We start from the raw sequence: 16,804 nt of genomic DNA, 5'->3' as shown, positions 1-16,804 counted from the left end.
AGGTCTATTTGGTGCAAACCATGGTAATCCTTTAAATGAAAATTATTTTGCTCAACTTCAAAGTTGTCAGAAGTTAACAGATTAAAAAAACAATAATAATTTGAAAAAACATGATGATGTAAATCTTTCAGACTTCTGTAATTGCAATGGGAGTGGAATCTGTTTTGTCTTGAGTTCAACAGGAAACTACACTTCCCATGAACCCCTGCGAGCTATTGCTTCACTAGTTTCGTACCCGAGTTGACTATTCTTACAAATTCCGTCTCATGGACGTTTTTATTATTTAACATCACTCCAGCGCTGCTGAGATGGCGGAATCTGCGTCTTGTCCGGTGTTTCAGCTGGGGAAACCGCGTTACGAGCAGGTAAAGAGTTTGCCGCGATGTTAAAGTGCATCTTTGTCTGGGCATCTTTGATGGGCGTTGATAAACGACATATGTGTAGATACCTTTGCTTTGCTCCAGCACTGTACTGCGAAAGTCACCCATTTCTCATGCTTTTTTTTTTGCGTTGTGTCTTTTGCTCGTTGCTTCATTGCAATATAACTGGCCGATGCAATTGTTCGTGATGAGCAGAGAGGTTTTGGTAGCACCGTTATATTAGAAATCCCTAATGCATGCACAACAGCTCTTCTTTTTATATGCAAATAACAGGAAATGAGTAGAGCAGGATTGTTTTTGTTTTTTGCTTTTTTAAAGCTGTTGAACACGATTTTACTGGTCACTTTTATTTTTGCATTACGTCGGCGTGATTTTGCGGGACATTATCAAAGTTCATCATTTTTTTTCTGAAAAACTGTCTGTCCTACCCGTTTTATCATTTTTTCTCAAATAAATGGTTTTATACACCGGATGAACTAAGGTATTCAAGTTTTGCATTTTGAAATACAGCCGCTTTTGCTGAACCAATGCAAATAATTGTCTCATTAATTGTGTTATCTGTGAGATCTCTCGCGCTCGTGTCGGTCAAATGAATGACCATCTATTTAAGTCCTGTTGCCTCCATGGAAACACCGCGGTCATCCTAATTAACCCGTTCAGACCCGAATTATGTTCCATGGAGTCAAAAATATGACCAGTTTATTTATACCGTGAATTCAGTCATAAATCATAATCAGTCAAAAAATAGTTCTGATGCCCATATTGGATCTGAACAACACTGGATAATCATGCTTGATCTGATTTAAAATGTCAAGAACACTTAAAATAAAAATAAATGTGAATACAGAATTATAGTAGATTCAGGTTTTTTTATATGTGCATTAATGATAACTTGAATTCAGTAATAAAAATATTTCTGAAAACCTAAATGTTCTAAAAATATATTTTTTATGTTGTGAAATGTTGTAAACACATTAAACGGTGCGAATTTGTAGTTGATTGTTACTAAAATGATGTGTCAGTTTTGCAATTGTATTAAGTACACCTCTTTTGCTTATATTCAGTCATACTGTCAAAAAAAAATGTACAGCATGATATTATAAGTGCAATACTTCATTTGAAAAGAACCTTACATTACCATTGTCTATACCATTGGTATAATCTGCCTTCCCTTTGTTAGTCTGCTCATATATACTGTATATTGTCTCTGAATGCATTCAAATGAAATAATTTGCTCAGTGTTCTTTTCGATGCAGTCATGAGTTTCGTCTGATTATTATGCCATATGCTGCCCAAATGAGTCTGCTTTGGGTCCACAGGGAATACAACCAAACAAAAGATCACTGCCCTGCTGACAAGCTGGTCCAAGATATATCTCAAAATATATATGCTAATATACAGTCTTGTGCCTGTCCCTGTCTTTATCATCATTCTCTGTTAAGACTGAATCAAAATCAAACTGTTTTTATGGCAAAATCCAGCACAAGTACACTTGACAAATGCAGACAGTTCTCTTTTTTTATTGCTGCTGTTTTTAGGTGAAATCAATACATCTGAAGGGTATGGGTGTATGTTTTCTTCCTGCTCCATCTCTGCTAACTGTGTTGCATATTCTCTGGGGAGCAGAAACACATGCATAATTAACAAGTCTTCTCCAGCACACGTGCTCACATGGCTCTGCAACAGCTTTGAAGCAAGTGTCTGTAGCCTAGAAATAGGATTATTAGCCGAGCAAAGTCAGATTTTCTTGCTCTCTTCACCATATATTGTAAGGTAAAATGGATTTCAGCTTTTGTATGCCTTGCCCCTTGATAAATCATTTAGATGCAGTTGATTGGAGCTGCTTTTTTACACTGTGTTCGTTGCCAAATAAACCCTTGGCATGCTCGACCATTGGGCCTCTGAAACAGTTGGCTCTCAGAAAACCGCTTGCATTGCTGCCTGGGGTTCAGAGACAGTGGGAATGTTGATGAGTCGTCGCTCTTTTGAGCACATTCTGCACAACCTGTCAGTGCGTTATCATTGCAGCCCTAAAATATTTCAATCTAACTCCAAACTAAAATTAGAACAGCTCCTGACAATTTAAGACAGCAAGTTTTAATCATGCTTTGGTTTGTGCTGTGAGTAGGTTGTCCTGTTTGCATCTTTTCTTTTTCTTAGGTTCTGGCTAAGAATGTAAGTTTGTGGAACTGAAGGAATTTTTTTTTTTCCTCAGAGCACATTTCTTGGCAGGTTAAGACATTTCATTGATATCATCGATCCTTCCACTTTGTTTGTGACGGAGGTATGTAAATCTTGTCTGTTATGGTAAATTAATCAGTGAGTTTCATTGCTTCTGGTCTTTCCTTTCGTCTATTTATTGTAATTATGTCACATCTATAAAAAAATGAATGCTGATTCTTATCAACTAATTAAAAATTGTATTAATTGTATTGAATTAAGAGTTGTATCCTGTAATTTTATATTATACTTTCGGATTTCTGTTTTATTTTTGTAGAGTCGTTTAAAAGAATGTATCAAACTCCTGGATGATTTTAAGCAAGGGAATCTTCTTCCAGGAATTACAGATCACCAGGTGAATGTCAGAGATTTCGATGGATACATATGTAGTATATGTGGTGCAGTGCTTTATAACGACTTGTGTTCTGTGTTCAGCTCTGGGAGGCTCAGAAGGTGAAGCAGGTCAGTCTTCTGGTCATTGTTCACTGTCACTTTTAAATGATGGTTGGAATTACAGCCACTGACTCATCTCCTTTCAGGCCATCATTCACCCCGATACCGGTGAAAAAATCTTCATGCCTTTCCGCATGTCAGGTAAGAGCATAGAGAGGGTTAGAAGCATTTAAATAATATAAAATGATCACTGTATACACACACAGAAATGCATACATATTATTCAGGATTCTTTTATATATAAGGATACATTAAACTGATCAAGTGTCAGTAAAGACTTACATTGTTACAAAATATTATATTGTAAATGAATGCAGTTCTTTTGAACTGTTTTGATTTATCAAAGAATCCTGTAAATGTTATCACAGTTTCCACAAAATATTAAGCAGCTCAAATGTCTCTTTCCCGTTGTTAGCAACGAATGAGCATATTAGAGTGATTTCTGAAGGATCACGTGACACTGAAGACTGGAGTAATGATGCTGAAAATTCAGCTTTGCCATCATAAGAATAAATCACATTTTTAAATATTTTAAAACATTTAAAAATCTTACAATATATTTTAAATAAATTCAAACAGAAATTTTTTTTACATTTAAAATAATATTTCATAAGTTTAATGTTTTTACCATTTTTTTAATCAAATAAACCCAGCCTTGGTCAGCATAAGAGGCTTCTTTTAAAAACATTCTAATTATAAAGAAACTCTATTTTCTTTTCTGTTGTCATTTGTTAGTTTAACTGGAATTAAGACTTCAGCAAAATGAATATTATAGATGTTATTCTGGATGTGTACACCCCTAAACAGTGATTAGTTATGCATGTGTGCAGCGGTTTTGTCACGCCATGAAATTAATAATAGAGTTGCACCATACTAACACTGTTTAAAATTAAAGTAATAAATATTCAAACAAATGCAAATGAGGTGAGGTGAGGAGAGCCGTGGAGGTTATTTTTTACTCTGTTCTGATTTCTTAGTTTTAATTTGTTGTTGCTCTTTCTTTTATCTGGATGCATTTCACAGGCTATGTGCCGTTTGGAACGCCAATCGTAAGTCTTCTGTTTGCTTATAAAAAAAGATCAAAGTGCGAAACAAAGACCACACAGACAGAGCAAATATGAGAGAAGGAAGCCTTGCCAATCATTATGCATCCAGTGTTGACACATCCAAATCTTCTAAGCATGAGAGCTGTTGAAATCTGCATTGTAATAAACCTTTGTTTCTGTAGACTGGTGTAAATTATTAACCAACGTGTTGCTGTATGCCTGGTTTACTAGATCAATTGTTATCAGAAGCTGATTTTCTTGCAGGTTGTTGGGCTTCTCCTTCCAAACCAGACTTTGGCCTCTACTGTGTTCTGGCAGGTAAAGTGGCTTGTTCCCTTCATGTGAATGCCTCGGTGCTAGGAAGCCTAAACGCTGCTTCGCCGGTAATTCATGAATGAATTAAATTTCCTATATATATATATGACTTTTACAAGAAGCTGACTTCATAGAAAATCATAATTTGACAGAGGGATTCAACAGTAATCAACCAATAATTGAAGTGACTGTCAGGCTGATTGAGAATTTCTCTTCTACAGTGGCTCAACCAGAGTCACAACGCTTGTGTGAACTACGCCAACCGCAATGCCACAAAGGTACGGTCTGACATGCTCTTTTAATTCAGGTCAAGTTTGTGAGGTTTAACTATTGCAGTGCGGCTGCAGATGCTCATTCAGTGAAGCGTTTCCTCTTCTCGATTCCATTTGATTAATCGTTGTGTCCCTAGGGCCAGACGTCTGTTCTATGGCATCTGACTATGGTTCACAACCTCAGAGTGTATTTTCGTTGCACAGCAGTCTGTGCTACATTTGCTGGATGTTGATGATTGTTTTTCCCCTAATGTTATCTTTAGCCAACACCAACTTCAAAGTTTATTCAGGGATATGTGGGAGCCGTCACCAGCGCTGTTTCTATTGCAGTAAGTCAGTCATGAGCAAGTTTTGTTTGAGATTCATTTTTTGTGTGATTTATAATGTAAATATAAATGTTTGCCCAGTTCTTTCATGTTTGATATGAAAAGAATGTTTAAAAAATGTAATACCTCTAATTGTTCTTATATACTACCGTAACATCCATTACTTAACATACTACCATTAAGTAATATTTCACTTGTAAATGTCATTTAAATTCTCCTGTAATATTCTGTTGTACTGTAGGTGGGACTGAATGTACTTCTCGAGAAATCCAGCAAATTTAACCCTGCCACCAGACTGTTCATACAGAGGTTTATCCCTTTCCCTGCTGTAGGTACGTCCTTGCACACACACAGCATTTTGCTTGACTCAGCAGTCCTACACTGCATTGCATGAAGCTCCGCCTGCTGTCAGAATGAAAGCATAACACATAACATGCTGTTCAAAAGTTTGGGGTCAGTAAGATTTTGTTTGAATCACAATTGATTTATTTGATCAGTCATCAAAATAGTAATATTGTGAAATATTATTACAATTTAATGAACAGTTTTCTTTTTAAATTTATTTTAAAATGTAGTTATTTTCAGCAGCCATTGTTTTACTGTCACATGGTCCTTCAGATATCATTCTAATATGCTGATTTCTTATTATAGACGGTGTTAAATATAGTTGTGCTGCTTGATATTTTAGTAAAAGCTGTGATGCATTTATCCAGGATTATTAGAACAGTATTAAACTGTATTACAGTAACAGTATTAAAAAGTATAATTTTTTTATTATTAAAGAACAAATAAACATCTCAAGGTACAATACAAGCATTGAATTGTTACAAAATTTGGAAAGTGAAAAAAAAAAAATAATAAAAAATGTGCAAGCGTAGTAAATTTCCATGTACATATAAATATATAATCACGGCAAAATGTATTTGCGTATACATATATTTAAACATCTAAATAAACAAAGGGAGGGAAAAAATTATCCAGACCCTCCTTAAAGTAATTTAAAAAGAGGCTCCAAGATTTTATAAAAAGATCGGGTTTCATTCTGATTTCAAATTGAATCTTTTCAAGGGCAAGGACTTGAAAACCCAAAGGGCAAAAATCCATTGACGATATGTGACCCTGGACCACAAAACCAGTCTTAAGTCGCTGGGGTATATTTGTAGCAATAGCCAAAAATACATTGTATGGGTCAAAATTATCCATTTTTCTTTTATGCCAAAAATCATTAGCATAATAATAGGAAGTAGAGATCATGTTCCATGAAGATATTTTGTCAATTTTCTACTATAAATATACCAAAACTTAATTTTTGATTAGTAATATGCATTGCTAAGAACTTCATTTGGACAACTTTAAAGGCAGTTTTCTCAAAGCAGTTTTCTTATTTAGATTTTTTTGCACCCTAAGATTCCAGATATAGTTCAAATAGTTGTATCTTGGCCAAATACTGTCCTATCCTAACAAACCATACATCAATAGAAAGTTTATTTATTCATCGTTCAGTTGATGTATAATTCTCAATTTTAAAAAAATGTACACTTATGACTGGTTTTGTGGTCCAGGGTCACATACTGTATGTTGGAGGAGATGTGCAAAGTGCAATATTATCCATTTCTAAAGCTGTCAGTTTAACATTTTCTGGAAGAACCCCAAATAAAGCTATCAAAGGGTTGGGGGACTATTAAATTAAATGATTTTTGTATCAGGCAATTTTTTTCAGCTATCCATGTGGTGGAATTTATATTGATGAACAAATGACCTTTCACAGAAACTGGATGTCATGTTTTGTTTAGCATGGATGGTCATCATTAAGATAAGTTTGTTTTACTTCTCAGCCAGTGCGAACATCTGTAACGTGGCTCTGATGAGACACAATGAGCTGTCTGAGGGAATAGATGTGTTAGACAGCAACGGGAATGTAGTGGGATCCTCACGGATAGCTGCCAAACATGTGCGTATGTTAGTTATACAGTTGGGACTCCCCACTTCAATTTGTTGATAGCTTTTTTTGCCTAAAATGTTTTTTGTTAATAGTGTTTTATTTTTAAATCAATGTATACAAAATTGTATTCTTACTTACCATGGTGTTGCACTATTATATGAATTTTCAAAAGTAATTTTTTTATTTTATTTTTCTTTTAGGCACTGATTGAAACAGCGCTAACGCGAGTAGCCCTACCACTGCCAATCTTTGTCCTTCCACCAATTATAATGGCCTTCTTGGAAAAGTATGGAGTTACTTTTTCTTCACTTGCATTTTTATATACATATATATATATATATATATATATATATATATATATATACGGTGGTGTGAAAAAGTGTTGGCCCCCTTCCTGATTTTTTTATTTTTTTTTTGCATGTTTGTCACAATTTAATGTTTCAGATCATCAAACAAATTGAAATATTAATCAAAGATAACACAAGTAAACACAACATGCAGTTTTTGAATGAAGTTTTTTATTATGAAGGGAAAACAAAATCCAAACCCACATGGCCCTGTGTGAAAAAGTGCTTGCCCCCTAAACCTAATAACTGGTTGGGCCACCCTTAGCAGCAACAACTGCAATCAAGTGTTTGTGATAACTTGCAATGAGTCTGTTACAGCGCTGTGGAGGAATTTTGACCCACTCATCTTGGCAGAATTGTTGTAATTCAGCCACATTGGAGGGTTTTCGAGCATGAACCGCCTTTTTAAGGTCATGCCACAGCATCTCAATAGGATTCAGGTCAGGACTTTGACTAGGCCACTCCAAAGTCTTCATTTTGTTTTTCTTCAGCCATTCAGAGGTGGATTTGCTGGTGTGTTTTGGATCATTGTCCTGCTGCAGAACCCAAGTTCGCTTCAGCTTGAGGTCACGAACAGATGGCCGGACATTGTCCTTCAGGATTTTTTGGTAGACAGCTGAATTCATGGTTCCATTCATCACAGCAAAACAGCCCCAGACCATCACACTACCACCACCATATTTTACTGTTGGTATGATGTTCTTTTTCTGAAATGCTGTGTTACTTTTACGCCAGATGTAATGGGACACACACCTTCCAAAAAGTTCAACTTTTGTCGTCAGTCCACAGAGCATTTTCTCAAAAGTCTTGGCGATCATCAAGATGTTTTCTGGCAAAACTGAGACGAGCCTTTATGTTCTTTTTGCTCAGCAGCAAAGTTCTTGGAACTCTGCCATGCAGGCCATTTTTGCCCAGTCTCTTTCTTATGGTGGAGTCATGAACACTGACCTTAAGTGAGGCCTGCAAACACTTTTTCACACAGGGCCATGTGGGTTTGGATTTTGTTTTCCCTTCATTTAAAACCCTTCATTTAAAAACTGCATGTTGTGTTTATTTGTGTTATCTTTGATTAATATTTAAATTTTCCTGATTTTTTAAAAAATCAGGAAGGGGGCCAACACTTTTTCACACCACTGTGTGAGTGTGTGTGTGTGTGTGTGTGTGTGTATATATATATATAAACACTATATCAATATATAACATTAATAATATATTATTAATTATAATTTTACTTGCAATTAATTCTCTAAATGATAATTAAATTATTGAATAGCTACAAAAACAGTCATGAGAGTCTGTTGTTACTGTCCTCTGCCAGGATTCCTCTGATGCAGGCCCATCGCAGGATGATGCTGCCTGTGCACAGTTTAGTATGTCTGGCAGTCTTTGGTCTGTCCTTGCCGCTGGCTATCAGTCTCTTCCCACAGATGTCAGAGGTACTGCAGCAACACCTGCACCACCTATTCCACTACAGCAAACAATTGCTGCAGCAGGTTTAATTTTGTCTGTCGATCTCTTTCCATTAATCTTTTCATGTGTGTTCTGAATAATAAATATTTTAGCGGGGAATTGCTTGCTAATCATTCTTTGCTCCTCACAGATCGAGTCATCTCACCTTGAGCCGGAAATTGCCATGGCAACAGATTGCAAGGTGCTGACTTACAACAAGGGGCTGTGATGAAAGAAAGTTTAATCAGCTGTCTAAGATTACCAAGGATGTGTAGCATAACAGGTGCAAACAGTATTGAGGAAAATGCATTCTGAGCAATAGTAACCAGCTAACCCTTTCATTAACTGCTGAACCATTTATCAGTTTTATAGAAACTGTTGATAAAGTAATAATTACAGTATTTACCATTTTACTGACAACTATTACAGGGAGGAAACAAGGCCTTATATTACGTGATTTTATATATTAATAAATATTAATGTTGATCAAACAAATTATAAATAATGAGTAGTTAGGAGCAGCTTTACATTTTAAATTGTTGTATTATATGGTCAGTGAATGCACTTTAATGAAAATGTAATTGCAATTAATTCTTTATTTGCATGTCAGACTTAATATTTTCCAAGTTTTTCTTGTTTTTATGTGTACTTTTACAGAATTTGAGTCCTTAAGTATTAACATTTTAAACTATTTATATTGCAATATTGACACACAATATATGTTTGAAAATTGTACTATTTTTGAGACTGGTTTATTTAAACAAATATTTGTTATAGTCTGGTTTTAATTATTTAATTAATTTGTTTAATAATTTTTTTTTTGCTCTGTGTGCTTACCATGCTTTTGCCATATTAATTTAAATATTTTTAGTAATTATTTAAAAAAAAAAAAATACAACAAAGTGGACCAGCTTAAAGATCAAGACGCCATGTTCTATTACCTTTACTCAAGTAAAAAGAGCTTATAAATAGGACATAATGGATACAAACAGCAGTAAAGAACACAAGCATCATCACATTTCCAAACCATAAATGAACAGTTCTCTCTCATCTCCCTCCTGTTTCTTACTCCGCTGTTTGTGTTTCACAACAATCCTCCAGGTCAAAGGTTCAGGATTCAAAAAGGAGGAGCAACATTCTTGACATTCCATCAAATGTTTTCCAGCTTCTCCTTGACTTTGAATTTCCATCACATAAATTACACAATGCCATATCCAGCAAAAGTGGATTTTGAACCAGGAGCATGCATCAACGCAAACAGCTTCATATAAGAAACCTTCACCTTATTAGGAGAACGTCTGGTTTAAGTGACAGTACCATTGGCTATGCAAAAAGTCACGCTGTATGCATTCACAGTACAAAACAAGCATGGGTCAGACTTGAGCACATGCAACAGGCTAGTCTTTCCTTCCCATTCACTTAAAGTTCACATTATATGGCTGAACATATAAAGTTAGACGATATCTTGCATATGCAAGAGCAATGTATTAATAGTGCAATACATCATATATATTTGAGAATCCTTTGACATTTATGGCAAAGTTATATATGGGTGCGCACAAAACATTTTACCTCAATGTAAGCACTAAGTGCATAAAATGCATAAAAAGTAACAAATAGATGGAACCAAGGCTAATTCCAGTTACTGAGGTGTAACATGCATGAGAATTGTGGGATTGTCTGTTTAGATTAGAAGTTAATTCCCTTTTATGCTAATCTTGGGCCAGTCTTTTCAATCAATAAAACTGGCATTAGATCAACCTCAAAGTGCAACTTCTATGAACACTGTATTATTACATAAAAACACTGGGAGTGTGTGAAGGGTGCGAGTGTGGCTGTGGATGATTAATGGGACACTCCACTTGAGTTTGGCCCAGGAGGAGTTCCTTCTCCCTGGATAAACACGGTCGGCTGATCTGCTGACTGTGGGAATGGTAGAGCCTCAGGAAGGACAAAATAGAGTGAGCCAACCACAGAGCCGTTACGCACCACAAAGAGATCTGCAAAGAGAGACACGCTTACAATAATGTGTTTCCATGTAAAATATGCCTGTTTTTTTTTAAACTGAGTTACTTCAATTGCTCCTTTACCTGCGCACAATTGAGCTCAGAGTAGAACGAGGATGTCTCAACGTCCAGATATAGAGGAACTGACTGTGACTCAGCACAACTGCAGAGACAGAGAGAATCATTAAATACATCACTATGGGACAACATTATGCAGGCATTTCATTCATCCATGAAACGTGTATTAAACAGTAAACATTGCATTTTTTTATTAAATATGATTTCAGCATGCTTTTTATGATTTTGGACCATAATCAAGTCTCTAAAGCTGCTTTGAAACTATATATATTGTGTGAATTGCTACACAAACAAACAATCTTCCCATCAGCTTATAGATTTAAAGGTTTGTGTACCTGTAGGGTCTGGTGTTGTGGTCCGTAACGGTGTTGCACCAGGACACCAGGCCCAGGGTGAGAGTAACACTGGCCCCTCCGGAGAGGAAGAGCACACACAGACTCAGCAGCAGCGTGAGGAAGGCAGAGAACAGCGTGCTGGAGGGAAAATGATTACCATGGTTGGTCTCTCCAATAACCATATAATAATCTCTATTTAAAGTGTTGTTTATTTATATATATATAAAATTTGTATACAAAATATATTTTATATATTTTTATGCAAAATGTGAATTAAATTTTACTTAATATAAACAAAAGCATATGTGTGTGTGTGAGAGATTCCTTTAATATTTATCAATTGAAAGTAATTAAATATATGTATAATTATATATTGCATTTACATAAAACATTTAATTTTTAATATGCAGAATATTAAATAGCATTAAACTGAATTATATATTCTAAAACTTTATCAAATAACTGTATAATATACTTAAAATATATATTTATATATTGTAATTGCATCAAATATTTAACTAATATAAAACTACATATTTTTTAATATGCACAAACATTTAAAAAACATTAAGCTGACAATATATATAATAATCAAATTATTGTATCATTTTATTCATTTTTTTACTTCTATATTAAATGTTAATAAAATATGCCTGTACTAGTAACATAGGTATGTATTAGTACCATAAACGAATGTAGCATTCTAATGTTTTAATAGTATTTATTTAAGTTTTATGTCACATTGTTCAGACTCACTCGTCGTGCCGTTGATGGAGGTAGAACAGGCTCCTCCAGCCCTGAACAGCGCCGTACAGCACGGTGAAAACACCTACAAATGTGGCGAACTGGCACGCCGCTAACGGACCCCATTGTTTCAGCACCAGATGAGTGACCTCTGTGGACTCTCCCTCGGCCAGCGTCAGGTTCTCCGTCCTCCAGAAGCCCTGACTAAACAGCGCGCACCTCCCCTTGAAAGCGGATCCGTTTAGAGCGAGCGGCACGATCACCAGGAGTCCCGCTATAACGGACAGGGCGTGCGCGGCGCAATGAGCCAGCAGCAGCCGCCGATCCAGCTCCATGTTCCCGAAAATGAGTCTCAGGCGGCGCTAGACGAGTGTAGCCTACCTTACCTGCTGGAATCTCGACGTTTGTTTGTTTACCTGCAAATGTAGACCTCAAACAATCAGTGGAATTTTCCAGCAGCAGAGTGTGTTTGTGACTCCTCCCTCCAACGGTCCAGCGCTGCTCTGAACTCCGACTGTGACGCACTCTCGCACGCGCCTCACGTGCTGCACCATAAACTGCATCTTTCAAATATGATTTCATTTTATCTAAATATTTAATTGACATTTAATTAAAAATGTGTTACCAATGGAAACTGATAAGTGGTCTGGATCCATAATCAGACTCGCTTTATAATTTAAAAAAAGTGCTAGATATTTTATACCCACCGTTTTGATGCCTCAAATGTGAGATCCAGATAGAAACGTATATCGAAGTTTTAAAATTCTACTCTCTAACTTTTTTTTCTCGTTCAAACAGACTCGCTTCTATATTTAAATAATAATAAAAATGTGACACATTCCCAAAACACAATAAAACAAGATCCTATTCGCGAAGATCTACTTTTTTCTACCTGTCAGTGCTTTTCTTTTAATCATTCATTATTGATGTTTATATTATATAAATACATTTTAAATGATGTACATATATAATTTTAGATAGTTATATCATTTTAATTTATGTGGGTTTTTTTCTTGTGTTTTTGTTTCCTTGTGTGTTACATGTGAAGTATTTTTTAATCATTAGTTCATTAAGTTTTAGAGCTGTAGATGATTGTAGATCTAAAATGTATATGATGTAGTGTAATTATGTAAATCGCTCATATGAGTTTGCGCTATTAATATTCTACCGGTAGGGGGTAGTATTGACAAATGCAATGCTGCAACCATAACAACCACGAAGAAGAGTGTCAAAGATTTGTTTCTTTCGCGTCCCAACAATATTTTCTTTATTAAGCTGGCTTCTAAGCAGACTGCAACCCTTTTAAAGCTTTAAACGCTATGGACGAAAAGGTAAAAAAAATAAAAAGATACTTGATGTGTTGTTTGCTTTTCTATGTGATAAAAGCTAGGCGAGTGCTGCAAAAGCTGCATGCTGTGCGGGGAGCAGTTAAAATTCATTGAAATAGTGTGTTTCAGTTTCAAAAAGTTACGACTTTTTCAATGATGTGAATTCTGGTATATGTACTTAGATTTCATGAGCGTGTTTGATTTGATATATTTATTAGTGAGCGTTTAAAACTGTCAACTACACAGCTAATGAATGAACATGAAAATGATGAGTGTTCTGTTGGGAACAGCCTAAGGTGGTTTGCTTGTGCTCATTTGTCTCCCAGCCTGGTTAAGATGGTTTTACTTTTCACCTGGTCATACTGGAAGACCAGATATACACTGGTTTGGCTTGGCCAGGATGGGAGACCTTTCTTAATTTTCTAAAACCAGCATATAATGAATGGACAGACTGGTCTCCTGATGCAGAGGCTGTGGCTACATTTAGGGTTAATAATGCAGTAGTTTTGTGTTGTCAACTCTTATTTTGGTTATGTGTGCCAGGTTTTAGAGCCTACTGCAGGGGATGAAGGGGCAGAGGCCGGTGCATCGTCATGTTTGGGGGCCACTGGAGGATCATCTGGTTCCCGTTTGGAGTCGCAACTCCAGGACGCAGTTCGGTTAAAGACAGAGGGGAATGCATTCTACCGGGAGAAAAATGTGCGCACTGCCATTGGTCGTTATCATCGTGCTTTGCTCTTTCTCCGTGGCCTGGACTCTGAGGTGACCTCTGCCCTGCAAGGGTTTGGGGCTCAGGTGCCTAAACTGAGCCAGGAGCAGGAGGACCTGCTGAGGAGCACTCAAGTAGACTGCTATAACAATTTAGGAGGTTTGTATTTCTTCCAAAAGAGATACTGTGGCGGTGTGAGGTGGTAATGCTTTGGTACTGAATTAAACCACACTAAAGTGTAATAATTTTGCAGGCATTTTGCATTTTTAAGCACGTATATAGGAACAGTTTCTTACCGGGCAGGCTAGGCTAGGTATCATCATTGGTCATGCATTATCATATTATTATTATTATCTGTCATACTATTTGGTTTAACCATTTCCTATTGATTTGAAACCGAACCAAATATCTCCATTTCTGTCTATCTCAGCATAATAGTTTCCATCTATTTTACCCCCATTACTAGGATCCTGTTTGCTCTCACTGTTTGCTGGCATCTCATCATATTGACCACATTAAAACCTCTAACCATAGCAGTTAATCATACGAGAAACGGGAAACAAAATCCTGTTAACTTTGTCCTTGATCTCATGATCACCCATAGCAGAAGAGATCTTGCTTTATTAAACACTACCATTCAAAAGTTTGTGGTCAAAGTTTTTAAAAAAAATTTAAGAAATGTATACTTGTGTTCAATAAGGACACACTAAACTCAGAAGTGACAGTAAAGGGATTTATGATTTTACAAAGATTTCTAGTTATTACTGTTCTTTTTAACTTTGCGCTCATCAGAAAAATGTACCACACGTGTAGCTTGCCTTCACAGGAATATATCACATTTTAAAATGTATTTGATATTTTAATTGTATTTCACAATATTAATGTTTTTACTGTGTTTTTAACCAAATAAATTCAGCCTTTAAGTCTCATAAGAGACTTCTTTCAAAAATCTTACTGACAACAAAGTTTTGAGTGGTAGTGTTTGTAAATCTTGTCTGGGGAAGCATTCTCCTCTTTACCTGTTTGTGTGTTTCACAGCATGTTTGCTGCAGCGAGAGCTGGTGGACTATGGCCGTGTGTTAGAGTACAGTCTGAAAGTGCTCCATTGGAGGTCAGGTGACATTAAGGCCCTCTACAGAGCTGGAGTGGCCTCATTAGAGCTGGGTGATGCTCAGACTGCTCGACATTACCTCACACAGGCCAGCAGAGGGAAACCAAACGGTAAAAAACCAACCACATCCCACCTTTCTTGTCTGTTTGATCATTCGCCAACCTGCACCAGGGGTCGCCAGAGCTCTCCTAGGGGTTACCAAATTGAGTTAGTGGAGCTAATTGATTTTGCTGGATTAAGTTGGTCAAATTATCGTTATGATAGAAACACCGATGTCTAGCTGAGAAAAAATAAAAATAGCAGTGGCTCGTTCACTTACTGCATTCTGTCTACGTAATATTTAAATTATCTCTGTCTATGTGGGTCTCAGATATTTGCTTTTGTCTAGCTATTTTGTCAGTGTCTCGTGCCATGAGCAAAGTCAAGTTAAAAATAGTTCAAAAACATGTCACAAGATCCCTGCATTCTCTTCCTTTCCTTCAGCTATATTTAAATGCAAGAATGTGTCCTGTGTGAACAGGCATCTAATTATGGTTAAATGCCACACAGAATAAGTGACAATTCTCAGCATGCTATACATATTGAAGGTGTACAATGATAATCATATGATTTGATATAACACTGCTTGCTGAAAACAAAGCCAGACACATGATTCCCATTAAATATAACTGGGCTGGTCATTTGATAAGTTAATAAACAAATTTTCCACAGTATTCCACGCTCATTTATTTTGCTTTATCTGTTGCCTATCTTCACAAGTTTGCTTGTCCTATTAAATAAATAAAAATGTATGTGTGCATACGTTTAAATGTGCATGTCAGAATACATGACATGAAAAAAATTCCCTGAGTTAAAGGTTGGAAAATACTGGTCTAATTAATATGCTGCCAGGGATTTTCAGCTAGTTTTCACAAGGGAATACAGTGTGGGAGCCTGTTACGTAATGCAGTGTTGTGTTATTACATTTTGTGGATGCATCCATTTTCTTAAGAGGTAGTAAGTTCAAACATCTCTGCTCTGTAGCCTTTGATTGAACTGCTGTTTCACATCTGCATTCAAAGTTGATGTCAGTGCTTAGATTGGAAATAATGAGGCATTCATATCGTCCTGTTCTCCATTTCTCAGATCCTGATGTAAAGAGACAGCTGCAGCGAGTGGAGGAGAGACTCAGCCAAGACTATCAGAAAGAGAAGGCACTGTACAAAGGCATGTTCAGCAAGCAGAAACAGGGTGAAGAGCAGTTAGCAGAGGAGAAGACCCAGAAATTGGTCTAAACAGACAAATAGATGACTCAGCAGGAACATACATCAAGTTAAATGAAGCTTGAGCTGATGTCACCAGGAAGAAACTGGGATGTTTTGCTTCAGGGCATGGATAATTTGCTACATATGGCATTTACTGGTGTTGAAGGTCCAGTAGCAGGACTGGATGTGTGGCTGAAATCTGGTGCAACATGGCAGCTTGATCAAGAATTTTAATGCACTTTAAATGCATTGTACTCTGGTCTTGTATGGCTAATACACTGTCTAGCTGCTTCTGTTTTGCATTGTTTCTTCCCGTTATGTATCTGTTTTTTTTTTTTCAGATGAAAGTTCTCATCTTTTGTTTAGTCATCCTAATAAATATTTTTGAAAGAACTCTATGCATAATTTATTTGCCATTTGAAACAGAATGCTCAAAAGCTGTTGTTCGATTGTTAATGGATTTATGCTAATATGATTATGGAAATGCTGTGATAAGACA

General features: G+C 36.3%; 4 protein-coding genes across 6 annotated transcripts in view; 3 read left to right on the top strand and 1 right to left on the bottom strand.

Annotated features, from left to right (window-relative positions):
- Window positions 1-16,804, top strand: part of LOC306853527 (fermitin family homolog 3-like) — a 568,382-nt gene that overhangs the window by 332,634 nt on the left and 218,944 nt on the right. The window lies entirely within an intron of this gene.
- On the top strand, window positions 172-9,525 carry LOC306852938 (sideroflexin-5-like). 2 transcript variants are annotated; one of them, XM_079390052.1, is made up of 14 exons: window positions 172-365; window positions 2,596-2,664; window positions 2,878-2,955; window positions 3,036-3,062; window positions 3,140-3,194; window positions 4,077-4,102; window positions 4,364-4,417; window positions 4,636-4,692; window positions 4,950-5,015; window positions 5,254-5,344; window positions 6,848-6,963; window positions 7,155-7,240; window positions 8,620-8,737; window positions 8,902-9,525. In XM_079390052.1, the coding sequence occupies exons 1-14, from the start codon at window positions 309-311 to the stop codon at window positions 8,977-8,979; spliced, it is 978 nt and encodes a 325-aa protein (XP_079246178.1). In that variant the 5' UTR covers window positions 172-308; the 3' UTR covers window positions 8,980-9,525. The 2 variants fall into 2 exon arrangements, with proteins under 2 accessions (XP_079246178.1, XP_079246177.1); XM_079390051.1 differs by having other exon boundaries at window positions 4,331-4,417; window positions 8,902-9,484.
- LOC306853008 (transmembrane protein 179-like) lies at window positions 9,681-12,437 on the bottom strand. The gene is made up of 4 exons (XM_079390160.1): window positions 11,926-12,437; window positions 11,170-11,307; window positions 10,841-10,919; window positions 9,681-10,750 (listed from the first exon to the last, which is right to left on the bottom strand). The coding sequence occupies exons 1-4, from the start codon at window positions 12,246-12,248 to the stop codon at window positions 10,544-10,546; spliced, it is 747 nt and encodes a 248-aa protein (XP_079246286.1). The 5' UTR covers window positions 12,249-12,437; the 3' UTR covers window positions 9,681-10,543.
- Window positions 11,193-16,692, top strand: LOC306853009 (tetratricopeptide repeat protein 9C-like). 2 transcript variants are annotated; one of them, XM_079390162.1, is made up of 4 exons: window positions 11,193-11,330; window positions 13,785-14,109; window positions 14,989-15,171; window positions 16,187-16,692. In XM_079390162.1, the coding sequence occupies exons 1-4, from the start codon at window positions 11,319-11,321 to the stop codon at window positions 16,333-16,335; spliced, it is 669 nt and encodes a 222-aa protein (XP_079246288.1). In that variant the 5' UTR covers window positions 11,193-11,318; the 3' UTR covers window positions 16,336-16,692. The 2 variants fall into 2 exon arrangements, with proteins under 2 accessions (XP_079246288.1, XP_079246287.1); XM_079390161.1 differs by lacking the exon at window positions 11,193-11,330 and adding an exon at window positions 13,099-13,244.

The sequence above is a fragment of the Barbus barbus genome, assembly GCF_936440315.1.
Source record: "Barbus barbus genome assembly, chromosome: 33".
NCBI lineage: Eukaryota > Metazoa > Chordata > Actinopteri > Cypriniformes > Cyprinidae > Barbus > Barbus barbus.
This window is presented reverse-complemented; position numbering and strand designations above follow the sequence as displayed.